The sequence below is a fragment of the Lachnellula hyalina genome (assembly GCF_007821495.1).
Source record: "Lachnellula hyalina strain CBS 185.66 chromosome Unknown contig00159, whole genome shotgun sequence".
Classification (NCBI taxonomy): Eukaryota; Fungi; Ascomycota; class Leotiomycetes; order Helotiales; family Lachnaceae; genus Lachnellula; species Lachnellula hyalina.
Genome location: NW_022157273.1, coordinates 26,123 through 53,963, shown reverse-complemented (window position 1 = coordinate 53,963; position 27,841 = coordinate 26,123). Strand labels below are relative to the sequence as shown.

Genomic DNA, 27,841 nt, shown 5'->3' with positions numbered 1-27,841 from the left:
TCAAATTTTGCTCCCTAGAAAGTAAGAGGCAAAGAGCTTATCATTGGATCATGGCGTCAAAAGCATATATCCAAGTCTAGTGCGTCTAGTGAGTTTACAACGAAGTCGCCATCCTTCTGTTCGACATGAATGGGTCCCATCCACTAGGTACCATCCCTCCCTCATGGTCAGCTTGACGCCAAGACCTGTGGATCTTTACCTCTTTGATACACTGTTGCTTTATTTAGACGTATGGACTTCTAAACTTTGCGATACTTGAACTTGGGGTGGGTTAATATGCTAGATGCTATTAATATACTTATACTGAAGAAAATATCTAAACCCTCAACACCCCCCCTCCATTCTACCCTTCTAAAACCCCTGAATTCAATGGAATTGGCTAGGTATACTCGATTATTATTTAGACGTTACACTTAAATCCCAGAAGCTTAAAATGCGCTTGAAACATATTGTCGGCATACAAATCGTATGGCGTCCTTACTCCCTGCTTTTGCCCTTTCCTTTCCTGTCTTGGGCAATAAATCTCCAGGTCAATTGTAGGGGTCAATCTGCTCCTACTTTGTACCTAAGTACTACCGCCAGTATGACATGCAAGGCTACGGTGGCTTAGTCGCTTGCATATGTGGTGGTGTGCGCCGAAATAGAGAAGCCAGGCGACTGGGAAATCGAGCGAAGATTCTCGACATGAGGCACTCGGGATGACCAATCCGACATCTTTTCGAATTTGATGAGGCTTGATTTCGGCTATGAGGGGAAAATATACTGCCTAACTAATGCGCCCTCAGATGCAGCCTTGGTTCTAAGCCTCCACACACACAATGATAGCTGTCGTCCTTCGTCTGTTTCCCACATTTATAGAACCAGCCCACCTTGCCTTCTTGGTTTCATCCTCAATTACTTGGAAATCTGTCCCCAGCGGAAATCTTCATTCTCTATGGATCAAATTCGCCGAAAGAACGTCCCCCAGCGTCCAGACTTCATTTCGCAGACTGATGAGGCAGATGTGATATCTCTCGAATATTACCACCCCGAGACCGACCAGTTTCTGATCGACGATGCGTCTCCTCAGGAATCTTTGGTCCATCCACAAACCTTTGAGAATGATGGTACCTTTGTGAATGAACAGTCACAAAACCAAACACTGGCACAATGGGGCATCCGCTGGTATCGCGAACCCTTACACTTACCATTCTTTTTTGCGACTGGTGTGGGTCTCGCTCTTGGCCATCATTTTATGTATGCGCATCTTGAAGGCCAAATTGTCTCCGATGGCACTTTCTGGCAAGAGACTATCAAGCAAACCGGGAACGCTTTTGTTGCATTTGTTCTTGCTGCGATGAAAGTCGCTATGAAGGAGTCCTATAATCAATACGCCTGGACTTTAGTAAAGAAGAAGCCTCTTAAGATCAAAACCCTCAACAAGGTCTTCTCACTTACCTCTCAGCTCTTCTCGTTCTGGAGCCTTCATCTCATCCGAGAAGCATGGCTTGCATACTTGCTAGGTGCTCTGCCTTGGTACGTCTCTCTTGCTAACAACACGGAGCAGCTTCCTAACGTGGTGGTAGGTTGATCTTCCTCGGTGGACTCACTCCAGCAACTACTTTGTCAGTTGTTCCAGCCTTACGATTGTTTATTGCCAACGGCAGTATTCCACTTCCAGAATACAACAGTTCGTCGTGGGCGTGGGTCGAAGAAGTTGAGACAGATTTCACTCTCGACCCAAGTGCACTTCTGCTCAAAATTGCTACAGAAACAGCTTTCAACGCCGCGGCACTACCACCTCCAGCTCCATCTCTCAATTCATCTTTCAGTGTCCAATTCTACGGACCAACGGTACAATGCAATTTGACCACTTCAGCAGAACAAAAATTGTTTGATATCTTCACCGAAAACTACCAGCGCGAAACCTCAACCTATGTAGCCCAGGATTCCTCATCAGTATACACGGGACAATCATATGATAATTTAATGGTCATGTCTTCTTTCAACCCGACAGCTGACCGTGGCTACAATCGCGCAACCTATATCCTCAACAAGTTTAACAACTGGGAAGTCTCAAATATCACTGGGAAGGTTCCCAACATAAAAGCCTCCCAACTATGGCTGCAGACCGCGGAACAGGCGATTATCTGCAGTGTTGTGAATGCATCCTTTGATGTCAACTTCAATTACACCAACGGTATTGGGCGCGTGACCCATCAGAATATACAGATTCAACCATACACAAGTAATGCCGTGCCTCTACAAACCACAACCTCCGCACTGTCCCTGGATTTCGGGCTGCGCTACGGCAATACTCTTCAAAGTGTCAACGGCAGTAGCGCCGATCTCGAGGAACTGTTCCACTTCGTCCAGGCTGCCGAAGCAACATTCCTTTCCTTGACCAACCTCTTAAATGGCAACGTTACCCTTATCAGCAGTAATTCGAGCTGCCGCCACGATTGCCCTCTTGCCTTCCAGCAAGCAACTTCACGTATCCTGCAGACAGGCCTCATAGCCTGCGACGAACTCGCCAACAACTACTGGTACAGACATTTCGGGCACGGCGATAGTTTTTCCAGCACTTCTTACATGTGCAGGAATCGCACTTTAGATAGAGCAATCGAGGACCTCGCAAACAATATTACTATTTCCACCCTCTCTAGCGCGAACTTCACACGCATATCCACGGGTCGCATCAATATTACCGATACCCAGAACGTATATGTGTATAACCGCACAAACCTCATCATATCTTATGGTGTCATGGTAATTATATCGTTTGCAGCAGTTTGCATAGGCATCGCCTCTTTAATTGAGAATGGGGTGTATCATTACACAAATTTCAGCGCTTTTATGGCCACGACAAGAAATAGAGATCTAGATATCATTGCACGGGGATATTGCTTGGGAGATGTCAAGGAGATTGAGAAACAGAGATTGATGTTCGGAATGCTGGGTGGGGGTGTGGAAGCACGGCATGCTGCGTTTGGGTTGCCGGGGAGTGTGAGTCGGCTGGAAAAGGGGGCGGATTGTTCGTGATGAAAGACGAATTGTGATAGTCACAATCTATGATCAGCTGTTGCCGCCCTTTTCCTCTAAAGCTTGTGTTTATGACCAAGTGTGGACGTTTCAGTTGCATAAGAATGCCCCTGAAACCTAAGCGAGCTCAGCTAGATGGAAAACGCTGATTTACTTGGGTAATGGCTTTTCTGGTCATTCTAGCGACCTCCACTGTACTGCAACCTATGTCTCTATCTGCTCTATGTTTCTCCTTGGACAGCATGATCAATGCAACTGCCATTCCCGCATCAAAGAGGTGAGACTTCTGTATTCGAATGAAGAAGAGCCGAAAGAAAAGCAGAGCTCTACCAGCTTACTAGACAAATACATCTTTACCGAGCCGCTCAGAGAACGCGCATAGGTATTCCACCTACAGAAGCGCTGATTTGGAACGCCATTGGAATCCTAAAGTTGCTCCAGTGCTGTGGAAGTCTGTGTTCATGCATGATTTGACTGATTTCGAGAAATTTCTTGGCAGTCTTTGGGTAGAGTTTTTTCCACAAGTTAAAGGCTGTGTGTAGGGTGTGAGATAAATTGTAACGCATTTCAACGGAACAGAATATGGGTACGTACCTAATGCCTCAATTCTTCGGAAAGAAGACTCCCCAGAGGGATTTTCGCCGGTCATATCGAGGATTCAAGAAGGGGAGGTGGCACCCAAGTTCAAAGTCGGTCGAATGTCAGCAAGGGTTTGATCCAGAGAACGGAGGATAGCTAACGACTAGGGGGACGAGATGTAATTTTGAAAAGATTGTGGTGCGGGAAGCTAGTCCTTTTGGTTTTTAAAATGTGATGGAAGGCAACCAAACTTTCAAGCTGGGAGAAGCCTCACTTTTTTGGTCAGAAACTTCTGCTTTCAGCGTCCTTTACAATTGGTCGTGGCATTCTGGATTAACTGAAATATAAGGAGATATGGTATTCTATCTTCGACTAGACATTTAGAGTAGAGTATGTAATGAGCTCCGGTCAGCGTAGAATTTTACGGTAAACCTTATCATGCTTGAAAAAAAAAAAGGAATTGATACCTCAGAACCTTCAATATCTTGCATGAGGTGGAACAATATAATCGCATATGTCAGTTATCGTGGTATACGATCTACACCTACAAAGCCGGCCACCTGCTAGGAAGATTGTAACAGCGGCGACATATGCGCGTAGTCGTTGAAAGGTTTGGTGGAGGACCACGTGATGACAAGGCTACTGTATCATAATCCCTGCAATCTTTTTTCCTTGGTCAAAAAAAGTTTCCTTTCCGCTTCAGCATCAGCGATATTGCAAGCTGTACAAGGCCAACAAAACAAAAACAACATGGCGAAACGGAAGCGTAATAACAATGGCGAGTCTGCTGCTGTCAATACTGGAACTACAAGCAAGAAAGTCAAGTCAACGGCCCCAAAACCTACGCAAACCTCGACAACCATCCAGATAGTTGCGGGGTCTTACGACCGAGTTCTTCATGGAATTACAGCTACAATATCCCCCAACGACAGGGTAGATTTCGCAGACACCTTCCTCTTCAATGCCCACGACTCAGCAATCCGCTGCCTGGCACTCTCCCCACCGTCCGCACCCGTCCCAAAGCAAACCCAAAAAGTCATCCTCGCAAGCGGCAGCAGTGACGAACGAATAAATCTCTACCACCTCTCCGCACATACCCCCTCTCATATCGCAGCCCCCGCCGTCGGTACCTTGAAAGCCAGTGTTCAGAACTCGCAAAACAAGGTACTGGGTTCCCTGTCACAGCACCGCAGCTCTGTTACAGCGTTGTATTTTCCAACTAGAAGCAAGCTCATGAGTTCGGCGGAGGATAATACAATTGCGGTTACAAGAACGAGAGATTGGAGTCTATTGAGTGAAATCAAGGCTCCAGTACCGAAGCCTGTTGGAAGACCGAGCGGAGATACGGCACCATTGGGTGGTGCGCCGAGTGGAGTAAATGATTTTGCGGTCCATCCAAGCATGAAGCTTATGATATCAGTTGGCAAGGGGGAAAAAAGTATGCGTTTATGGAATCTGGTCACTGGAAAGAAGGCAGGAGTCCTGACTTTCGAGAGGGAGATGTTGGGTCAAGTGGGAGAGGGGAAGTTCAGCAGTGGCGAAGGAAGAAAAGTTGCTTGGGGAGCTACGAATGCGGGAGAAGAGTTTTGTGTTGGGTTCGACAAGGGAGCCCTGATATTTGGCATGGACTGCAAACCAAAGTGCAAGGTGGTCCCCCAACCCAGGGACAAGAAACACCAGTCGAAGATACATCAGTTATGCTACGTCCAAGTCGACGAAGAGAAAGAAATTTATGTTCTAGCTCTTTCTACCGAGGATGGGAGGATACTGTTCTACTCTACGCGCCCAGAGGACTTGACAACAGCCCTACCGGCCGAGAATGGAAGGGATACACCCCTCCCTTCAGCGAAATTGATCGCAGTCGTTGATTCTAAGGATGACGACGAAGGCAAGGATGCCAAAGCGGACGAAAGAGTGCCTCGAATAAAAGACTTTACGGCCATGGTTGTTGGTGAGGGAGCAGAAAAGACTATTTGCATCATAGCTGGAAGAAGTGATGGTGGGGTCAAGGTGTTCAGACTACCTGCATCAGATTTGACGAAAAAGAGCGACGAGGTACAGGAAGTTGGTAAACTGCTTGGGACATATGAGACGGGCAATCGCATAACATGTATAGAATCATTTGTTATGCTGCCTCAATTTGAGGGAGATGATGCACTTGAGCTTGAAGACTTTGAAGGCTTTGACGAAGCTGATGATGTTGAAGAGAACAATAGCAGTAGCTCTGATAGCGAGTAAATGATACCCAAGTTGCTCCAGAAAGAACAGAACACGAGTTGGAAAGGACAATTGAGCGGCCAAGTGCCCGTATTTAGAGTTGGCCATAGAGAGTGAGACCAATTGCAGTTTGAGACAGCGGGCTTACTAAGTGGTAACAAGGCTATTTGACGCATGTTTTCTTTCACTATCGTGTTTATTATTGCTGCATTTGCTTTGCTCATCTAGAACTGCGCAGTCGCTGAAGTACGAAATCGCCATTAGTGAGCTGATAAATGTTCAATTATGTCTCGCGCTGGATATAGATTGTTCTCATATCCGATTTCCGAGCCCCTGAGGCTCATTCCCGGAACTCGCTGGAACCCCCTGATGAAATATAAATTAACACCGACAGTATTTCGCAGTTAAGTCGAAACATCTCCTCCCTCATTGGGTAATGCCACATTGCTTACAAATTCCATAGATCTGGGTATGCTCTTACTTGCATTCATGACGCATCAATGTACCAGCTCTTCTTGGGTGTTCGTAAGAATGGCGTTGCTTAGTCTCACAGGGCTTCATTTTGAATGCCAGCATATTTATCATGCATGGTGTTACACTGGATATAACATTATCACCGTCGAAGTTTTAAGTATAACTTCTAGGCGATCGGCTAATAAGAATCGATTTTATTCCATCGATACCAAATATCACCTGTAAACAAACGTTCCTCTCAAGTCTCTTCTACACGCATATTCCAATTTCAATCAAACCATTAATCAAAACAATGGCACAAAAAGTCCTCCTCACCGGCGCCAATGGCTTTCTAGGCTCCCACATCCTCTCAGAGCTCCTGAAGTCCGGTTTTAACGTCCGCAGCGTTGTCCGCTCCCAAGCCAAAGTGTCCCAAATCCAGCAAGACTTCTCCACATACACCTCCCAAATGGATTTTGCCATCGTCCCCGACATGACCGCTCCCAACGCCTTCGACTCAGCAGTCCAATCCACTCCCCCCCTCACAGCCGTAATCCACCAGGCCTCCCCCTTCTTCTTCGCCAACATCACCTCCAACGCCGACTTCCTCGACCCCGCAATCCAAGGCACAACCGCTTTGCTCCACTCCATCAAGTCCCACGCCCCCTCGGTAAAACGCGTCATCTACACCTCCAGCTGCGCAGCAGTCCTCGACTTCGACGCACCCGTTGCGTCTAACCCGGCAAAAATCTACACATCAGAAGACTGGAACCCGATCACGTACCCGCAAGCTCTAAGCGGAACAAAAGCACACGGCTACCGCGCGAGCAAGAAGTTTGCTGAGCTGGCAGCGTGGAACTTCGTCAAGGAAGAAAAGCCGGCTTTTGATCTCGTTTCGATTAACCCGCCGATGATTTGGGGCCCGGCTGCGCATACCATTAAAAGCATCGCGGAGGTTGGGGAGAGCAATGCTAGGGTTTATCAGCAGTTTGTTAACTCTAAGAAAGATGCGGCGCTGCCGGCGAATGGATTGCATCTTTATGTTGATGTGAGGGATCTTGCGGTTGCGCATGTGAAGGCTCTGACGGAGCCGAAAGCAGGGGGCGAGAGGATTATCGTTTGTGCGAGGGCTATCAGCAGTCAGGGGATTTGTGATGTGTTGAGGAAGAACATCCCGGAGCTGGAGGAGAGGACGCCCGTTGGGAAGCCTGGGACGAATTCGTTGCCTGAGGGGGCATTTGGGGCCTCGAATGAGAAGGCGAAGAGGATTTTGGGGTGTGTGTTTAGGAGTGAGGAAGAGACGTTTGTTGAGATGGGAAAGCAGTTGTTGGAGATTGAGGCTAGGTCTTGAGTGCGACTGTTTCGGGGGTAGCTTGGGAAAGAGATGTGTACTTGGTAACGTTAGAATATAGGAAGAAAATTTGGTTTACGTGTAACCCCTTAGAAAATTGGATAAAGGTTATAGTAGCGCTGCGGCCTGACCCTAATAATACACAAAGAAGTGCTTTTTCCCAAGTTCTGCCCACCTCACCAATTTCGCTGACGAGTTTTATCCGTAGAAAATCCAGTGCTTTTGTCTTCTCGTCCCTGATCCCAAGGAGCCCTCCATCATAAATTCCTAATTCTCTCCATGTTCCAGCCCCTAATCGTCTCCCCGTGCTTGATCAACAAAATAGGAACCGGAACAATTGCCAGCGCCAAAAACGCCAGCAAGGAGTTTCCCCATCCCAATCCTAGCGCCTCATACAATTTAGGCGCAGCAAGCGGCAGCACAGAAGCCATGACCGATCTAATGACAGTATTGGCAGCAAGTGCAGATGCCGCGTAGAGCTCGAAGGCATCTACGGAGTATGACTGTATACTAACCTATAGATGTGTCAGTTGGGAATCCAAAAATCGAGCGAGGCAATCAAGGTCCGAGACCTACGAAAATTAAACAATTTCCCATCCCCATGATGCCCGTCCCTATTATTGGCATAATCCAGTGTATACGTTTCTCCGCACTCCATCCATACCAGAAGAGTCCAACAGGTACCAACACTCCTCCCACAATGCACAGTGGCAGTCTGTACTCAGGCTTCATCTCGCTACTACCACTCTTCTTCGTCATGCGCCTCAATATCTCATCACCTAATCGCGCATAGCCCACCTGGGCTATGAGAAACCCAAGACCGACGCCCAAGTAAGACAAGCCTACAATACTACTGCTAAATCCATAATTATCCTCAAAAACACGTGTCAAAGTAGTAAAAAGGAGGTAAAAATAAGCATATACAAGGCCCATGTAAATCGACAGCGTCAGTACAACAGGGGAATAGACGAGTATTTTGATAGCGCGACCGATACTGTGCTTGAATTGGTCGCCGTCCGACAGGCCTTTGTCGTATTTAGAGCGTAGGCACATGTTGCTAGTAGACTTGCGTAGACGGGCGGCTTTGCGCGCGAGGGGAATGGGAGCGTATGATTCGCGCCAGACGACGAAGCAGAAAATAATTACAAGTCCGGTCTATGGAACACTTTAGTTGGCATCTGAGAAGGGTAGGAGGGGAGACTTACGCCCATGGCTAGTACCCAGAATACCCATCTCCACTGCAAAGTCTCGGGTTAGCGTTGCTTTGTAGATATAGATATTGGCGCTCGGGAGCATTCAGATATCCCAGAGCTCCCGAGACATGCAGTAAAACATTCAACACTCGAAGCCTTATGTATGTGAAAAGGGATAAATCTCGGCGAAGTTACTCACTCCCTTTGCGGCCGAGAGGAAGCCACCGCTCACAGGACCGATCACCGGGCCTAACAGTACACCGAGCGTAAACATTGCCATAGCAAAGCCGCGTACTTCTTGCCGTACCATATCGGCAATAACGCCTCCAGCATTTGTAAGAGGTACAGAGCCGAAGATGCCCTGCATCAACCGGAACCCGATCAACATATTCAGATTCGAAGAGACTCCACATGCAATGGTAAATACTAAGAAGCCCACAAGACCAGTATGCTGTATATATAGCCGTCCATAAATCTCAGACAAAGGGGCAAAGACAATTGGTCCCGTCGCGAGACCGAGTACGAAGATGGTCACGACGAAGGAAGCGAGGGAAGAGTTTGTGGACTTGAATTCTTCCATGAGTGCTGGGACACCTGGAGCGAACATAGAGGAGGCAATGCCGGTGAGAAAGTTGGCTGCACTGACGAGCATGATGTGTGTCCAACGCTTTAAAGAAGGCCAGTTCATTGGGTTCTCGGGATCATCTGGGCCATCCCAGTCAACGATGTTGGTCTCTTCTGTGCGTTTTGGTGGGATGGAGCGAGAGTATATTCTTTGCGCTGCCTCGATGTATGCTGTACCATAGCCATCTGGGGTGCATTTTTCTTGACCAGTTGATATGTCATTTTGTTGAGAGGTGATGGAAGAGACTCGAGTTGAATCTGAGAACTCTTCCTTTGTGTGGCATTTGAAAGTATCTTTCTGGTCCAGATTTTGATTCAAGTCGAGGCTAGATCTTCCATCTGCAATTTCTTTTCTTTGCCGTATTGTGTTCAGATCGTTCGCTTGTTTCTCAGCAGCTAACATCTTGAAGTGCTGGTACGTACCGAAAGTGGAGACTAAATTGCTAACACATGCGGAGTGAAGAGTGGAAGGAGAACTGCGACAGCTCAACGCCTTTATATTCAAGAGAAATACAGACTGTATGTACCTGACTAGTGATACGTTGAAAATAGCACAACTAAACGGAAAACGAAAAGAATAATTAATACCCATACTCTTCTCCTTCACCTGGTTGGCGCTTGCCCCAGTAAGGTTAACTTCGCGATGCATGAAAGTAGGTGTCCGACATTCGACAAGTGGTCAGCAACATGCCGAGTTTAACCAAACCCATCTTAATTTGAGTTCTTTGCAGTTGCAAGCAGGAAGAGTTTCTACATTGCAGATCTCCGGATACTTACTAGCTTCTGACACCTTCACTTCGAGAAATGCCCCTATTGGCGCCACGCAAAGTGGGATTCTCAGGGGTTAGTATCCACGTAAATATTATTTTTATTAATCAGCAGATTCCGCACTCTTCCGCACGCTATAGGGTTTATAGACCATGTCAGTGGCTAACGTTCCGCTTCTTGCTGCACATTGGACTTTGACTTTGTAAGAAGAGTTCTCGAGACACTTCTCACCGCTTGTAGTGATAATTGCACTAGAGCTCTTACTGCCAAATCCGAGCCAGCTAAGAGAGCAGCGGTTTTTCGAAGGAAAGTAAAGCGGTTTTGGTTTAATATGAGAGGGAGAAGCACATGAGAGTCCTGCCAGCGATCAAAATGAATCTGGAAAGCCAGATCATAGCATGCAGGAATTAGAGACGCTAGTGGGCAGGTGTTGTACGAATAAGAGGGTGCTCTCTCTCTCTCTCTCTCTTATTTCAGTACCAAATACACTTTGGCTCCATACCTTCTGTCCCTAGATCTTCCAAGTCCCTAACATCTAACATTCTGTATTTACCGACTTTGACGATGAAAGGAAACATGGAAATCAAGTAGAATGAGGAGGATCTCGAAGAACTTGAATAATACTATGACGCGCCACTTGACTCAAAAACTTGAGGGAATACCCCAGTCGATGGCTAGTAAAAGATTGAAACCATCTCGGAATACCTAATCTGAGTACTTTATTCACGGAGTCTAATGCCACTCAAAAGACCACACATATTCGTATTCTGGATCCGTAGCTTGTGATTGGGGTCAACTGCCCGGGCCTTTCGTACGACAATTGGCTTCAACGCTCTACTTCCACATGCCACGACCTCCTGATACCTACAGCGTACCATCTGCGGCCTTGCGATCTCTGATACCAACGACCCATAACTATATATTCGTGATCTTATATTGGGTCAGCCCCCAAGATGGAGCACCCGGATGCACCTACAACCAGCTTCCGGCGATGGAGCGTGGGATAGTGCGTTCCAATCCCGCCCATTCATTTCCAACGCTTCTCGTGCTATGCGTGGCGTGATACCGTTGCCCGTCATCCCAGACTTCAACTCGTAGCGCAAGTCCCGATTCAAGGCCGACTCGTCTCTGGCTTTGTTTTTGCATCAGTCAAGCCTTTCAGCTCTTTCTCCAAGCCTTCAATCTCTGCTACAGCACCTTGTGAGCACTCAATGTTTATTCTGCCAATGTTCCACAACCGCTCACCAGTCGTCTGCGCCTTAATCTCCCCTTTCTCCAAGTACACCCACCCCCAGTATACGAACTGATATGTAAACGTAGCCATAAGCAGAGTCTTAGCAATTGGCCTCGAGAATGTCTTGTAAAAGCCAATCTGTATCTATTGTTAGCATATCATCCTCTTTCACAAGTAGCTCTGCTCTTACATGTGGTGAGACCTCCTTCTCAGGGACCTGACTGGAATTTGCCCTCCTCTGCATTTGCAGCAACCTAGTATGCCGGACCCTCAGCGTTCTCAAAAGTGAGTTCATCTTGACTGTCGTACAGATTATCTTTGGGCGTGTATAAACAGAGAAGTTCAGACGATGAGGTTTGAAACTTGGGAGCTACCTAGCCTAGCTCTAGCCCCCAACCTTAAATTTCCCTGGCCTGGCTAGCTCCTAGCGTCGGCTGGGAGCCGTCATCCCTGAGCGCACTCTGGCCTCGGGCTAGGGTCGGGACAGCTCTCCTCATTTCTACAATAAGTACAACTTGTCCTCTCTTTTACCTACTCCTGTCCTCTTACAACAAACGCAAATCGGGGAAAGGCATCTACTTCTGCAACAGTAACCGTTACACAAGCAAACACAATGGTATGCTCCTCCACGTTTCTTACAGACATATCGGCGCATTCACTTTACTGGATACGAGACCAAGAACTGACATCAACCACCAGGCGCAAACCCCAGAACAACGCAAACGCAATGCCAAATTTGCCAAAGAGCAGTCGGCCAAGCGGGGAAAGCCGGCGAGTGAGATCAAGAAGAAGCAGGATTTCAAGAGCCCGATTTCGCCCTTTTGGTTGGGTGAGTTTGTCTCCAGTGTCACGGCAGAGGGTTATGGTTGGGGAGGTTTATTGAAGATTGGTGGATGTATGAGGAATCTGATGAGGATATGGGCTAATGTGCTTGTGATCTATAGTTATTCTTGGATTTGTCGTCTTCGGTGGATTGATCTTCGAACTGTTGAGCAGAATCTTCTTTCGGTGAAGAGGCATTGAGGGGATGGGAAATTTAGAGGCATAGATGGGTGGGGGAGGCATGATATCGAAGGCTTTACGAAGTGGAGATCGAGCCAGGGCGGAGTCGAACATATCACGTCTAAATCGACCATGGGCAGGACAGTTGTACTTATATACACTACAAAAGCACGCAGGGAGTTTGGTGGATTTCTCATGGGATTGAATGCAAGGCACTACAAACATTTCTCCGGTCTAAGCTCTTAGGTTTTGCGTGAAGCGGAAGCAAATGATATCAACATTGTAAATTGGGGACTCTGTCCAAATAACAAGACTTTTGATACCTTTACGCGCCCAAACCACGTCTCTTGCCTCCTTGCTCATGCTTCATTCTCACCCCAGCGTCAAACTGTCTCTCCAGGTCATTCTGTACCTTTTCTAGATCTACATCTGCACTCACCTTGTTAGAAGAGCTAGCCCCATTCGACTTGCCGGCCCCAAGGAGTCTCAAAAACTTGTCCTTCCTCGCAGCATCTCCACTCAACGCATCTGGATTCCACTGCTCCGCACCATTCGTTTGTCCATTACTTTCTTCAGTCTTAGCCCTCTTGCTATCCCCATTACTGAAAGAACCCCCCTTCCTCTTCTTCGATGCCTTCGCAATCTTCTCCTGCCTCCTCTCCTCTCGTCTCTCCAACTTCTTAGCCTCCTTCTTGGCAGCATAACCCTCTTTCAACCTCGCCCTCCTTTCCTGCTCAGCCGGATCTGCCCTGCGAGCCTCTATCATTGCCTTCTTCTCCGCTCGCTTCGCCCTCCGCTCCAATTTCTCTTCAGGCGTCTCATCATCCCTCTTTCTATTCCGCTTCAGGATACCAATAGCAGCGAGTGTCCTGGGATTGCCTTCCGCGATGTTCTTCTCGAGCTTGGCTTTGCGTTTCAGGTCAAGCTTCACGCGGTGCTGCTCCTTCTTGACGCGCTTGGCGATGTCTTCTTCACTGACGATGTTCATGTTGATCTTGGGGGCGTTGGGGGGTGGGTTGTACTTCTTGACTTTCTTCTTTTCAGTGGGTTCGGTGGAGGACTTGCTCTTTTTGGCGTCTGGTTGGCCTTCAGCGGGCTCTTCTGCTGAGCGTTTTGACTTTCTGGATTTTGGCGCGGCCTCCTTGATCTCTGCCCCACCATCAGAATCCGAGTCTGAGTCTGAGTCTGAGCTCGAGTCTGAACCGTCGGAGCCATCGTCTTTTTCAACTTTTTCATCAAAACCAGACTCTTCTTCCTCAGTCATCTCCCCCAAAATTTCCCTCTTGGCTTGCTCCGGATCAAAGAGTACACCCGCATGAGCAGCTTGCTTCTTCTTCACCTTTAGCGCTCGGTTGAACTTCTTTTGCTCCTGCTGTTTTCTCCTCAACGCCTTCGCAGTAGCCCTCTTATTCTTCTTATGTCTGTTAATCCTGTCCTGAATTCCCTTGTCATCCAACTCCCACAACGCAATGAAATTCTCCTCTCCCTCCGGAATCGCAATACCTTCTGGAAGCACAGGCTTAGGCGGAACATTTTTCGGGTTCAGGGCCGCGAGTTTTTGCTGTTGCTTCTTGCTCAGCTTCTTCGGCTCACTTTGCGAGTTGAGGATTTGTCCCTGGCGTTCTGGATTCACATTGGGCGGCGGGGCCACGACACCAGCTTCTCTCGCAGCCTTTGCTTCCTCGGACCTCTTCCATGCCTCCTTGCTCTTAACCGTGCCATTCTCAAGAACAATCACCTCGCCACAATTGAACATCTTGCCGCTTGGATCATGCTTAGCAGCTAAACGCTCGGCCTGCCTCACCGCCTCGAAGCGGATCTTGTTGCGCTCTAGGTCGATTGCTCGCTGGGTGTTGCGGTCTTTGTTCTTGTCGTATTTCTCGGTATTTTTGGTCTGCAAATTCAATCATTAATCGGCCTTGCTCTCTTTTAGCTGGGAAGGTTGAAACGCACCTCGCGCCGGTGCTGAGCAGCATTTTCCTTTCGCTGCCTCTTCGCATCTGCTTTTATCTTCTTCTTTTCTTTCTTTGCTGCGAGTCTGATCTGGCGAGCAATTTCTTTTCTCTCCTCTACGCAGATCGTTAGACCAAGTTTTTTTTAACGCTCAAGCAACTGGACAGGGCCGTACCTTTTGTCGCGCCAACAACTTTAGGAGGCCGAAAACCCTGAACTTGTTCTCCAGTGTCGAAGGCTTGCTTTTCGCCCACATCCCCAAGGGAAATGTAGTTTGTGTCCGCCATGTTTGCGGTGGATTGGCACTTGGAAGAAAGTTGAAGTTGTGGGGGATAATGAAACCGCGGAGTCTCAGAAATTTTATGGCCACCAGGGCTACGATAACGATAAGAAATCCATGGTCACGTGCAGACCCTCATTTTCAAACCAGTCAGTTCGGTCAGTGCAGTTTGACTGGCTTTCGAAGGCTACCTACTTATAACTGCTTGGAAAGCCGCAGCAGATTCGATGATTTAGTTTCGCCAACAGCAAAGAAGATAATTAAGATGGTTGGTAATAAATACTATGCCATCATCTCAATGAAGACTGTTCTACTATCGTACCTTTATGCCCTTCTAGTGTCATACTTGCCATGCAATGCTCCTTGCGCCAGGGATTCCCACCCTATATGCTCCGTCATGAACCTTCTTGTACAGCGTGTTCTTCCTCAACCTTGGGCTTCTTTTTCTTCTTCTTAGGCTTTACGACTTCTGCCGCCATGGAAGAAGTCTCTCCCTCGCCTTCATCTGTAACGGCCTTCTTAGCTTTCTTTTTCTTCACTATTAGCACTGCACCATCGGCATCAACAGCCTTTGGCTTTTTCTTCGTCTTTTTCTTGACGACAGTACCCTCGAGAGACACTCCCTGAGCAGCTTGTATTCGCTCGTTAGCCCTTTGCATCTCCAATCGTAAACGCTCAACTTCTTTCATCGCTTTTGCCATCTCGGCTTCTTCTCGCTGTTGGGCCTCAAAGTCGTCCCGCCCATTACTAGACCCATCACCTTCAAGAGAGAATGCGCCAATGTGACTTGAATCGACCTGGAGCAAAGAATGCTTCCCTTTTGGTTTGGGTCGCTGAGAAGCTCCTTCGAGACTTGCTTCTGAATCATCATTCTGTGGTGTTGAGATCCCGCTGGTCCCTAGTGTTTCATCCGCGGCGACTTGGATTCTGTGGCGGACTTTTGAAACTTTCGATTTCTTTGGTGGGGATGTGCTCAATTTTGTCTTCTCAAGGTCTAGTTGCATTATCGGGATCGCATCTAGATCTAGATCGGGCCCATTGTTGCTTTGAAGGATGTTATGTAGTGGCGTCGATCTACCAGAGCTCTCGGTAGGTGCAATGTAAAATGGATCGTCTTTGTTCCTCTCAAGTCGTTCGGCGCGCGCCGAGCAACGATGTCGGGATCTAGATAGCTCTCTTCACCCCCTTGCTGATACGAGTGCACGACTTCCTCTGGAGTGCCAAGGCGGTTGATGGCGGGTTCATTCACACTCGGTACTGGAAGTGGAGCTTGATGATAGTAGCTCTCGAACTCATCCTGGTCTGGCTCATCGAATGATGCCGATTCCACAGCCCTCAATAAATTATTTAGATTCAGATTGATTGGTTGATCCAAGTCTAACCCATTGGGTATTGGCACGTTCTTCTGTGCTCCTACAGCCACGGAGTTTAACTCCACCCCTGTAAACAATGATGGGATTGCTTGTGTCAAGAGTAAAGGCGAATCTTGTTGTATGTCGTCTGTCGATGCAGCTTGGCCGGCCGATGCTTCAGCGGCTAATCTTAAGAGTTCGGCAAACTCAACTGCTCTCTCTTGAACTTCAAGATCAGGATGCATCGCAAGTGGCTCAAGCGTATGGATAACCCGGGCCATGAGGAGTGATATCATAGTCTTCCGTTCTGGTGTCCACGCCACAGAATCATCGCAGGTTAGGAAAGAGAAAACCTTCGGCAAAGCCTGTAGATATATCACAAGCCCTTCGGCAGGAACCGAGCCCTTTGCTATATTTAAAAGCGCGCCCAAGGCGGCGTCCGGAGACTCCAATGAAGACGCATACTCCCCCACCATCCAGGCTATGGGTCTTAAGGCTCCATTCGCTGGATTCAGTGATGCAGAATTGTCGTCAAAGGTCGAGATTAGTATCGACTCGGCGGCTCTTGCAGCTTGTAGCCGTACAGCTTTGACTTTCACAGCGACATTTCGCAGCTCATTGCCAACTTTCCCCGAAACATCAGTACTAGACGAATCACCCCGTCTTGAGTCCACGCCATGAGACAAGTATGACCGTGAGACTGGAGAGTTTCGAACCAGTTGAATTAAAATATCGATGTACCAGTCGAAATCTACTAAGTGGCCGTAATTGTTGCTAGAACACATTTCCAGTATTCTATTGATAACATCGATCTTGTACTCATCCGGAAGAAGGGTTTCTTGGGACACCCTTTTGTCATTCTTAATAGCAATTTCCGGGTCTTCATCATCTGAGTCTGCTGCAGGTTGAACCATTCCAGTGGAGACTCGTTTGTTGACTTCCTCTGATGTAGGCGAACGCGAATTCCGTAGTTGTCTCATCAATCTCCCAACAATCGACATGAGGTTATCGTTACTAACCATGCCGACCACTAGATCCAAAGCTCGCAACCGAATGGAAATATCAGGACTGTCTATACAGTCCATGATAACATCCTCTTGCTGGGCAACAAGGAATGGATGGGTTACAACGATTTTGTTAAACGCCAATAGAGCAACGTATTTCACTAGAATTGGTTAGTAATGGTGTTCTAGTTCAGATCAAGAGAGCTTACAATTGGGGTCTCCTTCAACCATAATCATTCCCCGAAGTTTGCTTACGCATAGCGTCGCTATTTCCTCACCTCCTGCAGATTCATCACTACTTCCCAAAATGCCACCTTGTATGATGCCATTTATACATTCATACAAGAGCGACATGGCAGGAGTCGTTCGGATGATGGTGGTCAAAGGGGGTAATAACTTCTTGACTAGCCGTGGTTCAAGCGGAGTCAGAGTAGCAAACTGGGAATATTAGCAATAGCTGAATATTCATTGAAAAGATACTGACAAGTTTGATCAACTTTATAGCCATCCAATTATTGCCGCTATCTACTAGCAACTCAAACAGCCTTGGCGCAAGAGGCAGGAAATCATGAGGCCTCCGCCATCCCAACTCACAGACCACATTTACAATTGCACTTGTCACACTTGGGTCTTCACCCTCATCCATCAGCCGTTCTTTTATTTTAGGCCATGCTGGCCGTAGGGTTTCCGGGTAGACTAGCGCGAGGCGGTACAGTGTCACAATAGTCTTCTTTCGTATCGTTGGATGCGAGTGAGTTAATCGTGGGAGGAGGTCCGAGAGCACTGAAAGAGCTAGAGAGGGGGTTATTATATGCGGGAGCGTTATAATCGGGAGGGACATGGTATTCGCAGAGGTCGAGGTTAAGTCCTAATCCATTTTCAGCAAGCCCTTCTAAAAAGCTTCCAAATATCCCTACCTTCTTCAGTAAATTTGTTGCCAGCATCAAAACTTCTGTATCTGGCCTGAAGCTCTGCACCGCCCCTAGATATCCCACTCGTTTTTGTAGATACTTCGCGGAAGACATAACCTCGAGGACGTGAAAAGACGCCCATGACATATCATGGCCAAACATTTCGAGGTATATGAGTTTCAAAAGAGCAGTGGCCTTGAGGTCTGCAGACGTTCGTTAACCTTTGCGCAAATCTCCTTGCATATCACTGACCCATATCCTGCCCTTTGATTTCTGCCCGGCATTCTTTTAGGCTATTCTGGATATACTCTTTCTCATTCCCCTTGTGATTCCGTAACCCCCGGATGAGGTCGTAAAGACTTTTCTCAAACCTAGTATAGTATTAGAGGAAAGGCGTGCACAGCGGATATGGGAAAGACATACATGTTGATGCGGCTTGATCCAAGCTTCCACTAGAGCCGTTATTTTGGTGAAATGTTCTATGATGAGTCCAGCGACAATGCGTAGGACTAGAGCTTGGTTTTGAGCATCTTTCAATACTATTTGGCGGTTTCAAGGCCTATGTGGGGGATGATGAGGTGCCCACGAGCTTCCCCCACCATTTCAACTGGGATATAAAAATGTGCTTGTGGTCTCTAAAGATCACGTACAACAACCATACTATATTCATACTCATATTGTCCGGGGAGCTTCATCACAGCGCTCGCTGTCCTGAACATTATTGTATCTACTGTTTCAATCCACAATACTTCCACTATCTCTTGTTTCTGTACATAAATCGCCATGGCTTCGTCTCTACTCCATCCACCTGCGCATCTCTCCCCTGCCGTCGCGCTCCAGCTGTCACAACAAGCTCCCTACTTATTGCGAACTACCCCATCCGCCATATCTCCATATTCCATGAGTTCGCTTTGGTCTGCTGCCGAATCTCCAGAGTTATGGACGACATACGAGAACCTTATGTTATCCTGTCTGCGCACCGGCGACGAGCAATCTGCGCATCTATGCTTGGAAAGGCTCACAGAGCGATTCGGAGCCGATAACGAAAGACTAATGGCGCTGCGGGGCTTATTTCAAGAAGCCATAGCGAATGACAACGATGCTCTTAAGAAAGTACTGAAGGAATATGAGAACATTTTGGTCGAGGATCCAGCCAATATGGTCAGCATCTGCGGAAACCCATTTGTTGACTGTTCGCTAACCCCCTCCCCCATAGCCTGTATCGAAGCGTCGTATTGCGCTCCTCATATCCATGGACAGAACAACGGAAGCTATTACTGCTCTTAATAATTTCCTTGACGCGTCTCCTACAGATGCTGAAGCGTGGTCGGAATTATCGGATCTGTACGTGTCTAGCGGCATGTTTCCTCAGGCAATCTTTGCCTTAGAAGAAGTCCTGTTGGTCACTCCAAACGCATGGAATGTGAGTGTCAGCACCGAAGCCCCCCAACGAACCGACTCTGACTGATGAATATAGATTCATGCTCGGCTCGGGGAAGTCTTGTATATGGCTTCTTCCAGCGAAACTGGATCTGTTCAGCACCTCGCGGAATCAATGCGAAGATTTTGCAGAAGTATCGAACTGTGTGATGATTACCTTCGGGGCTACTATGGGTTGAAAATGGTATGTGGTTCCACTCAAGCTCGACGGTTGCCTGTCCTATACTAACGCGACATAGACCACGACAAAACTCCTGACAACACTCTCTCAGTCACAAGTGTCGCGGCAGTCAAAATCAGACACTGGGCTCCCATTACCAGGCGTCAAGAGCGTAGAGCGGCTCAGTGAGTTAGCCACAGCAAAACTGTCAGAAATTGTACGGAGGAACACTGGTGGTGACGCTGGATGGCAAGGATACGAGAAGCCTGAAATAATTGCCGCTCAAGAATTGTTGAATCGCGACGCAGCACCAATCACGAGGTGAAATCCCTTGAGCCCAAATTGGAGCATGCAAGGCACAGATTCTATCTTTGTCTATCATGATCCATCTGGTTGTACAGATCCAATGCCCAAGGGTCTGGATTCATCTCCGACATGGATCTTACTTGGAAGGTCGAAGTTTTCAATTTTCTCACCATATTATTGACACCCACCTGGACCTGATCTGCCTTATTTTTAACCGTTGTCAAAGTGCGGGTTCTCCCGCGTGCCGCGTTGGGCAACCGAGAGCCAATCGTGGAATATTGGGCTTGTAAGTAATGGCATAAGTCGGGTTTCTTGGGCAGCAAGTGGGGGGTAAGGCGCACGAAAATTGGTCAATGATATTATGGGAGATGAGGAAAGGGGAGGCTCTTTCTTGCAGCTTGACAATCTAGCCTCCGCGATGACTCCTCGATACTTCCTGGGGACAACGCAACAGCAGTGGGCCGCTCTCCCTACAAAGGAGACACCGAGTATGAATGTATAAGAGCGAGAGACACGCGGTCGAAGTAATAGTTCGAGCGCATACATACCCAAGGCATTTCTTCCACATTCCCAATATAAGCAGTAACACACACACCCAATCCGTAAAGGTTTCTTGATGTTGTGACCCCCCCTGTAGCCATGTACCGCCGTCCACGCATTCGTCCCTTCAGCAACAGAAAAACATCACGACCAGGCAAAAAGAAGTGAAGTAACACTACATGCACACATCTCACAACTACACCACACTACATATTTCGCAAACAGATACATTACGTATACTTGCATACATTTGCCGCCGCAAACCATCATACCTACGCGCGCAATTCATTGCAGTTCGTCTATCTCTACTGCAGCATCTTGCTTGCTCTGTAGAACATCGTTCTTAAAATCTCTAGTCCTTCCCGCGGTCGCATACTGTGACCTTCTCTGGCCGCCGTTCTGGTGCCAGTGCCAGGCTCGTTTCAGGACCTCGTGAGCTCCGAGCGGAGTAAGCTCCTCGGTTCTCTTTCACGTCTCATGAACTATTAAGGTATGCCTAACCGTCCATTCGTTCGTCAGATCTCCTGTTTCCTGTTTGAAGTGTGGCGGCGAAGACCAAAAGGGGACGGAGACGGAGCAGGAGGCTTGCAATGAAGCAGACCAAAGCCCATCATTCTTCCCTTTCGGGCTTGCCTCTCGCACGGGCATTGCCTGTGTTGTGCTCCTTGCCTTGACTACTTGGCTTGTGCCCGCTAACGCACCCCTCTTTCGCATTTTCCAGATCCATTTTGCCCGCCAACACACCCACACCACCACAAAAAACACCGAGAGGCATTTGTCTGCACCTAGCAACGAGGATCAACAATCTGCCCAACAATCTGCCCTCGTACCCTACCCCCCCAAGTGAGGCAACAAACCTGGTTCTACGAGCCTCATCGACTGCGATCAACACCCTCCATCAGCACCACTCGCCAGTCAACACTAAAGAAAACAAGCGTCGCTCCGGCCCGCATTGCGCCAGACAAAAGCAGCTGCTCTAGTCAAAAATACACCGCCTCGTTCTCTCTCGCATTTCATATCAACTTGACATTGTCCTCTTGCGCCGAGGTCAATAAATCTTCATCGACGCTCACAACAACACTGCGCTGCATAGCCAAGTGTCGACAGCCGGCGCCTACGACGAATTTTGGACGGCGACAAAAGGGGGCGATTTGCCCTTACATCCTATACCCCACCCAATACCCCTTGGATTATCCCGCCCGACTCTTCTCTGGTAGAAAGTCGTGAGCGGCGATAATATCCATACGCACAAGGGACCCAATGCCGTAAGTGTGCCTCTTCTCAATCGTTCTCACGAAATCTTAAGAGTCATTGCTAATGCCTTGCCCAAAGTAGCACAACGATTACTATCGAGGTATGGTAGCTCCCTTGAAGTCTTTCTTTGTCAACTCTGCATGTTTTCCTCCTATATGCTCAGAAATTCGAATGCCCCATACTACAACCGTCTAATTGGAATGCGGGGAGGGTAATTGTTTTTTGGCTGCACTAGCGAAGAACCCCTCGATTGCCTAGAATAAATATATGGAAGTGAGGGGTTCACAAGCCTTGCTTGTAGTCTAGCCCTCAATTATCTAACCCGAAATGGGCGTCGAGAATGTCATTTCACTCAATGCGCACTTGCCAGCAATTGACACAACCCTTACCTCATGACATAATGTTTATACTAACGCCTTGATAGCAACAAAGTCCATCTAATAGCTCCTCTCGCTCGACCTCGCGGTCAGCAGATAGCTATACCGACGAAGAAGGGTCAGGAGTGCGAGTCCCGTCAAACTATTCTGAAGACCTAGACGACGACGAAAGCTGGGACCGAGTGTACGACGCCGACGAAATCGAGCCTTCTGATTCTGCGTCCCGTCCAGCATCCCGCCCCCGGGCACCAAGATATAGCGAGAGTCGACCACCTCCTGTTTCTCGACCAACTCGCCGACACACTACTACTGAAAAATCAGCTCGTCGACCAGTCACGCAGCGCGTTCATCGGCACCCTGCGCCGGTACCACCCTCAAGCGTGGAGCCTTTAGAGGACTTTCCGGGCTATGGCCGAGGATACCCACCACCGTCTGGAGCTTACGGTGGCAGAGGACCTGGGCCAGGCTATGCCCAAAGCTCGTATTCAGGACCTGGTGGGGGAGGAGGATATGTCCCCCCTCCTTTTGGCGGAGCTCCAGGTGCTTTGACTCATTATGGACCACCTAGTGGCTACCCCTACGCCACTCCTCCAGCAAATCCATTCTCCCCTCAAGCTCCAACTCCAGGTCCGCCAGGAGGTGGATACTTTGGTCAACCAAGTCATCACCACCCCATGTCTAGCCACAGCGGCCCTGGCGCTTACGGTGGTGGGCACGATATGATGGCCTTTCAACAACAACAGCAGCATGGCTATGGTGGGTTTCCTCAATATCCCCCAGGTATGGGACCTGGAATGCCTGGCATGTCTTCTCCGCACCAAATGGGCGGTTACTACCAACCACCACTACCACAGTGGCCTCCTAGGCCTCCTAGCGAACCATCCGTTGTAGCAGATCCTGAGACCGAGAAGAAGCTACTAGCGATTGAAGAACTCATGAAAAACCAAAAAATTGACTTTGAGAAGGCCACAAAGGAATTGGCAGATCGTGACGCAAAGGAGGCTTCTGAAAAGGCCGCCGCCGCTGCAGCTAAGAAGGCGGCGGAAGAGCAGGCCGCATGGGAGGCAAGAATTAAGGAGGAAAAGGACAAGCTAGAAAAGCAGCTAGCGGATGAAAAGGCAGCGTGGGAGAAAAAGGTCGAGGAAGAGAAGAAGAACGCGCAGGCTAAGGGCGCTGAAAACGCAAAGAAACAAATAGAGGCCGACCGGAAGAAGGCAGAGCAAGCTGCTGCAGATGAGAAGGAGAAAGCGGACACCATTGCCAAAATTAAGCAGTTGACCGAAGACGCTGCTGCCGAGGCTAAAAAGTTGAGAGAAGAGGCAGCTGCGGAGCAGAAGGCAATCAAGGAGCAAGCGGCGGCAGAGGCCGAGGCACTTAAGAAGGAAAACGAGGCCGCGTTAGCAAAGGCGAAAGCACCAGACGAAGACAAGAAAAAGCCCATCAAGTTCAAAGACGCGGTAGGAAGAAAATTCAGTTTTCCATTTCACCTATGCGCGACTTGGACGGTAAGTGTTGTCGCTCCCCCTTTTTCCTCGCTTAACTAACACTTTTTTCAGGGAATGGAAGAATTGATCAAGCAAGCCTTTGTGCACGTGGAAGTCATCGGGCCTCATGTTCAGGATGGTCACTATGACCTAATTGGACCAAACGGGGAAATCATCCTCCCACAAGTCTGGGAGACGATGATCGAGCCGGATTGGTCAATCACCATGCACATGTGGCCTATGCCTGAACCTCCCAAACCTGCACCACCCGCTCCTCCTCCCGGCATGTTCGATGGCGTTCCACGACCTAGAAGTAGACACGGGAACCACGGTGCTCCTCACGGCGCTCACGGCGGACACGGCGGACGTCCTCCCCCTCCGCCACCAGCAGGGCACAGAGGTGGACCGCCGCCGCCCCCTGAGAACTGGCAAGGAGGCCCCCCTCCACCTCTTCATCCTCCGGGCGCTCGAGGTGGTCCTCCTGGTGGACCACCCATAATTGTCATGCGCCCCGGAGATGCACCACCACGGCCTCGGAAGAAAACAGAGCCAGCTACCGCAAAGGGAGTCCTAGGGTGGATGGCCGGGGCGAAGACAAAGTCGTCGGGAAAAGGTACGTTCCCCTCTTATTTATATGAACAAATGGATAGCATTCTCACAAATCTGACAGCACGCAGGCCCAAAAAAACCTGAACCTAACGCTTGTAGCGTGATGTGAACAATTCACCAACACATCAAATCGATTGAATGGAAATCAGACGAATGAACTGGCAGCTGCCGTCATGAGGAATGGCTCGGAACCCCTATCCCCACTTCACTTATCAAGTCACATGGGCGGAATTGTCTTTTATTTCTTTGTTTTATAGGAGGTCGGTTTTTTGTGAGGGTGGATATCACATGTTGTTCAGGGAGGCAGTCTTTTTCCCAGCTCGCAAGGTTGGGTTTTATCTGTGCTCAAAAAGGAGGGATATGGTTGTCTTTTCTTTTCTCAAATGTTTCATTCCATGTGTCTTGTCTTATCGTCGGCGAAATTAGCGTTGGTTAAATAGGGATACAAATCTGCGTTGCGATTACATTGTTCGACGCACAAATCGGAGCACAAGGGGAAGATGGTGCCGGGGCGGGATTGGGGGGAGGGGGCGCTTTGGGAAATTTAGGCGCATACTTAGTTTAGTCTGCATAGGCTTGTGGTTTGCATTTGCATTTGCATGTCTGATATACCTCATAGATCGTTTATTTGAATAGCAAGCAAAACGTTTTGAAAAGACACATTATTCTCCTGTTAAGCTCGAGCATTGTTTTCGTGAAAGGGAGAGCTTGCTGGTGTTTACCGAGCCGATATACTCCTATAAATGTTAGCCAACGATCCCCTAACCGCCATCCCTTTCGTCAACGCGAACATCATCCACCAAGTATAGTATAACATATTATTATTAGGCTTAAAGGCTATAAAGAATAGCTAATAGACCAATTCTAAAATAACTTCAAGGACCTTACGGAGTCTGTGAATGGCAGCGTCAGAGGAAGTTTAGCGTGTCTGAATAGAGTTGGCGCGTCTGTTTCCTCGCTACAATGAGAAATGCTACCTCCCTAGATAGGTACGTTCTGTTTTGCCATGTTGAATAAGTTTTCTTTTAGGAAAGAAAGCAGCTGAGGTAGTCTCGAATTGAATCTCGGGAGAGGATAGAATTTGGGGGTTGGGTTAAGCGGTGACGGTACAAGTAAGGTTTTAACTCCCAGGCTCAGCTTAATTAATTACTGCAAGAGTCACAAGCAAAACAAGCAACCAAGCCTCTCCTTCGCGTACTTCTCTCGCTCAACTCGACCTTCAGTCATGCAAGCGAATTTATTAATCTCTGTTCGCTCCTAGCTATGAAAAAATGGTCGAATACTGCTTTTTCTTTTCTTTGTAAAAAACACCTGACTAGTGAACCCAGTGGAAAGTGTAGTGTGAAGTGTAGTGTGCCAGTTTTATTTCTTATTAGGAGCTGAAGTAAGGGCGAGGTGAGGTGAGGTCTTTAAGGTGTGGTGGGGTGAGTTGGGGGTGGAGATTTCGGATTCAATCAGATGACGTAAATTGGTTCAGGTAGTTTAATAGATATTTCTGGTTCAAAACATTCTAACTGGCCTGCTGGCCCAATGGCAAGGCGCTTGACTACGAATCAAGAGATTGCAGGTTCGATCCCTGCGTAGGTCAAAAGATCACCAGTTGATTACTTTTTTTTTCATTACTTTCATTGAAAATAGTAAATGACCTTTTGTTAGTTTTGATAGGTCCTACCCATTTTTTTTGCGCATTTTTTATGAGAAAATATATTTACACTAAACTTGACTTCTAGTGGAATAGGCTTAGCGTTCATCGGTAAGGTATGACTCCAGATCATGACTGCTATAATTTGTGTTAGGCACTCGAATCATGGTTTTGATGTTGTTGCCGCTACAGGTCGCGAATATTTCGCATAGACCTTTAATATCATGCATTCTTTGACTAACACTCCCAATCACATGTCTACTGCTTTGGAAGCTTCAAGCCGTGCGCGGAAGTACCTCTCTAACCTTCCAGTCCAGACGAGATTGACGAATAATTTCTCCCTGCAGCTCTTTCGGATATTCCTTCAAAATCTTTCTGAGCTCTTGTTTCCACCAGCTGTTATCATAAAACGTGTCTTTGCATGTTGTCATAGCTGTTGTGTATTCCCAATGCTCAGGAAAGAATCCGGCCATCTCGAAATCAATCCAAGCAACTAACTTTTGTCCTTTGACAAGGAAGTTTCTGCTATGAGCATCTCCATGGGTGAAACGGATTTTGTGATTCCTTGTGTCTTGAGTAGCAATCATCTCTGAGACCTCTTCACGCGCCTCGTTGTTTTCGAATCGTCCGGCAACGGGTATAAGCTGGCTAGTGTCAGTGACACCGCACCGAAGAAAGTTGTTGAAGTCTTTTTCGTTAGCGAAAGGCCCAAATCCACGCCCGTGTTTATCCATCCGACGGTCGAAAAGCGGCCCTATATCCACTGAACAGATAGCTCCTGGACGAGGATGAGGAATGTTTTGTAGTTGTGTGAAATGTTCCTCGATCTGTTTTAGAAGTAACTCCCGCCCAGCTAGTGTTGTCTTCCCCCAAACGTCTGAAAGACGCTTTCCTTTCACAAATTCCATCAGAATAAACCGCATTCCCCTATGCTCAAATGCACAGTAAACCTTGGGCACTGGAATGGATGTTTTTTCGGCAATGAAATGAAGGGTGGAGGCCTCGGAAAGTTGTATCTCGGTGCCATATTTCATGACCATGGGGAATGGAGCTCTGATCAAGATGATTTTGCTCTGAATCATAGGGGTCGGTTTATAATGGAATAAGCCCGCGATGTAGGCCGATGCGTAGGCAAAAGCTCGCAGATGACAAGTTTTCAAAGATTTAGAACGGTATAACGGCGAGGTTCTTGGTAGATCGATGGTTGCGCCTGCATAATAGGGTACAGTATAGGGCAGATCAGAAGGGCGTAGGTTGGCGTAATCTAAGTCAGCCAATACTCTGGGTGTTTTCTCCTCTGGCATTTCGGAAGGCGATGGTCTTGGGGGTTGAACCCTACCGCTGGGAAACAATTTGGAGAGCTTCATTGCGGAAAGCAAAGGTGGTGAAGTGATTAGATAGGCAAACGGTAATGTGCAAAAGCTAACAGCAGAGCAAGATCATATGTCTGAGAGTTCAAAGGATGTTGCTGGGTGAATGTCCGAGATGACTGGATTATTGCGTGGTGCAGCGCTCACAAAGAGAGAATGAATCACAGTGTTGAATGTTGAGCAACTTTCAACAGATGATCAACGGTTTGAGGAATGACTCTTGGAGGGAAGTGGTGACACCGGGCAGATGCCTTAGATCCTTGGCTTGGCGAAAGATTTCTTCTCGTGCTCTCGATAGTGCCATCAATTTACAATGAGATGCGTTAATAGGGAGAGGATAGGCGGCGCCGTTTCTGTATTCGTATGCGTTGAAGATCCAATAATATAACAGGCGTTTCAAAGTAGTTCTTCCAAGTACATCAGGTAGACAAAGTTCAAGGCTCTTTGGGTGAAAAACCTCAAAGACTTGCAGGAAACTAAATGCGGAAAGTGGCTCAAACAAGTTTCTCAAATTCGCAAAACACTTGTACTGGGATTTAAAAAGTGGGCTTTGACAAGACTTTTACTGTTTGCGCTGCTTCCGCCACCATTCACCGGGGCGTTGGAGATCGGATCACTATTGAAGAATCAGCGCTGGCTATTTCTCTAGTAGTTGCTATATGCTCTTGAAGTTCCCTTAAACGGATGGATCAAGTATCATATTACTTTGAACGTAGA

General features: G+C 47.9%; 9 protein-coding genes and 1 non-coding gene across 10 annotated transcripts; 5 read left to right on the top strand and 5 right to left on the bottom strand.

Moving 5' to 3' along the window:
- Positions 1–4,350: 4,350 nt before the first annotated feature.
- Positions 4,351–7,621, top strand: azaE_0 (Ketoreductase; the record flags this gene model as incomplete). The annotated part of the gene is made up of 3 exons (XM_031152114.1): positions 4,351–5,834; positions 6,046–6,080; positions 6,462–7,621. 3 exons carry the CDS (start codon positions 4,351–4,353, stop codon positions 7,619–7,621), a joined length of 2,679 nt encoding a protein of 892 aa, XP_031002624.1.
- A 257-nt stretch (positions 7,622–7,878) lies between these two features.
- radE_3 (Efflux pump) lies at positions 7,879–9,841 on the bottom strand (the record flags this gene model as incomplete). The annotated part of the gene is made up of 4 exons (XM_031152113.1): positions 7,879–8,136; positions 8,198–8,776; positions 8,827–8,859; positions 9,014–9,841. The coding sequence occupies 4 exons, from the start codon at positions 9,839–9,841 to the stop codon at positions 7,879–7,881; spliced, it is 1,698 nt and encodes a 565-aa protein (XP_031002629.1).
- A 1,476-nt stretch (positions 9,842–11,317) lies between these two features.
- LHYA1_G007182 (uncharacterized protein) lies at positions 11,318–11,735 on the bottom strand (the record flags this gene model as incomplete). The annotated part of the gene is made up of 2 exons (XM_031152112.1): positions 11,318–11,584; positions 11,631–11,735. The coding sequence occupies 2 exons, from the start codon at positions 11,733–11,735 to the stop codon at positions 11,318–11,320; spliced, it is 372 nt and encodes a 123-aa protein (XP_031002628.1).
- Positions 11,736–12,058: 323 nt separating this feature from the next.
- Positions 12,059–12,452, top strand: LHYA1_G007181 (uncharacterized protein; the record flags this gene model as incomplete). Its single annotated transcript, XM_031152111.1, has 2 exons — positions 12,059–12,335; positions 12,385–12,452. 2 exons carry the CDS (start codon positions 12,059–12,061, stop codon positions 12,450–12,452), a joined length of 345 nt encoding a protein of 114 aa, XP_031002627.1.
- Positions 12,453–12,767: 315 nt separating this feature from the next.
- On the bottom strand, positions 12,768–14,682 carry LHYA1_G007180 (uncharacterized protein; the record flags this gene model as incomplete). Its single annotated transcript, XM_031152110.1, has 3 exons — positions 12,768–14,336; positions 14,396–14,511; positions 14,571–14,682. The coding sequence occupies 3 exons, from the start codon at positions 14,680–14,682 to the stop codon at positions 12,768–12,770; spliced, it is 1,797 nt and encodes a 598-aa protein (XP_031002626.1).
- Positions 14,683–15,070: 388 nt separating this feature from the next.
- On the bottom strand, positions 15,071–18,661 carry Ap3d1 (AP-3 complex subunit delta-1; the record flags this gene model as incomplete). Its single annotated transcript, XM_031152109.1, has 8 exons — positions 15,071–15,839; positions 15,872–17,192; positions 17,241–17,469; positions 17,516–17,899; positions 17,949–18,145; positions 18,195–18,313; positions 18,366–18,394; positions 18,593–18,661. 8 exons carry the CDS (start codon positions 18,659–18,661, stop codon positions 15,071–15,073), a joined length of 3,117 nt encoding a protein of 1,038 aa, XP_031002639.1.
- A 64-nt stretch (positions 18,662–18,725) lies between these two features.
- Positions 18,726–19,867, top strand: oca3 (TPR repeat protein oca3; the record flags this gene model as incomplete). The annotated part of the gene is made up of 4 exons (XM_031152108.1): positions 18,726–19,103; positions 19,159–19,365; positions 19,420–19,566; positions 19,622–19,867. The coding sequence occupies 4 exons, from the start codon at positions 18,726–18,728 to the stop codon at positions 19,865–19,867; spliced, it is 978 nt and encodes a 325-aa protein (XP_031002640.1).
- A 2,102-nt stretch (positions 19,868–21,969) lies between these two features.
- On the top strand, positions 21,970–24,115 carry LHYA1_G007177 (uncharacterized protein; the record flags this gene model as incomplete). Its single annotated transcript, XM_031152107.1, has 3 exons — positions 21,970–21,984; positions 22,067–23,524; positions 23,576–24,115. Coding segments are annotated over 3 exons (2,013 nt in total), but the record flags the coding sequence as incomplete, so codon positions are not given.
- Positions 24,116–25,628: 1,513 nt separating this feature from the next.
- LHYA1_G007176 lies at positions 25,629–25,700 on the top strand. Its single transcript has one exon. It is a non-coding gene; the product is annotated as a tRNA-Arg (tRNA).
- A 329-nt stretch (positions 25,701–26,029) lies between these two features.
- LHYA1_G007175 (uncharacterized protein) lies at positions 26,030–27,121 on the bottom strand (the record flags this gene model as incomplete). The annotated part of the gene is made up of 1 exon (XM_031152106.1): positions 26,030–27,121. The coding sequence occupies one exon, from the start codon at positions 27,119–27,121 to the stop codon at positions 26,030–26,032; it is 1,092 nt and encodes a 363-aa protein (XP_031002636.1).
- Between the last annotated feature and the right edge of the window lie 720 nt (positions 27,122–27,841).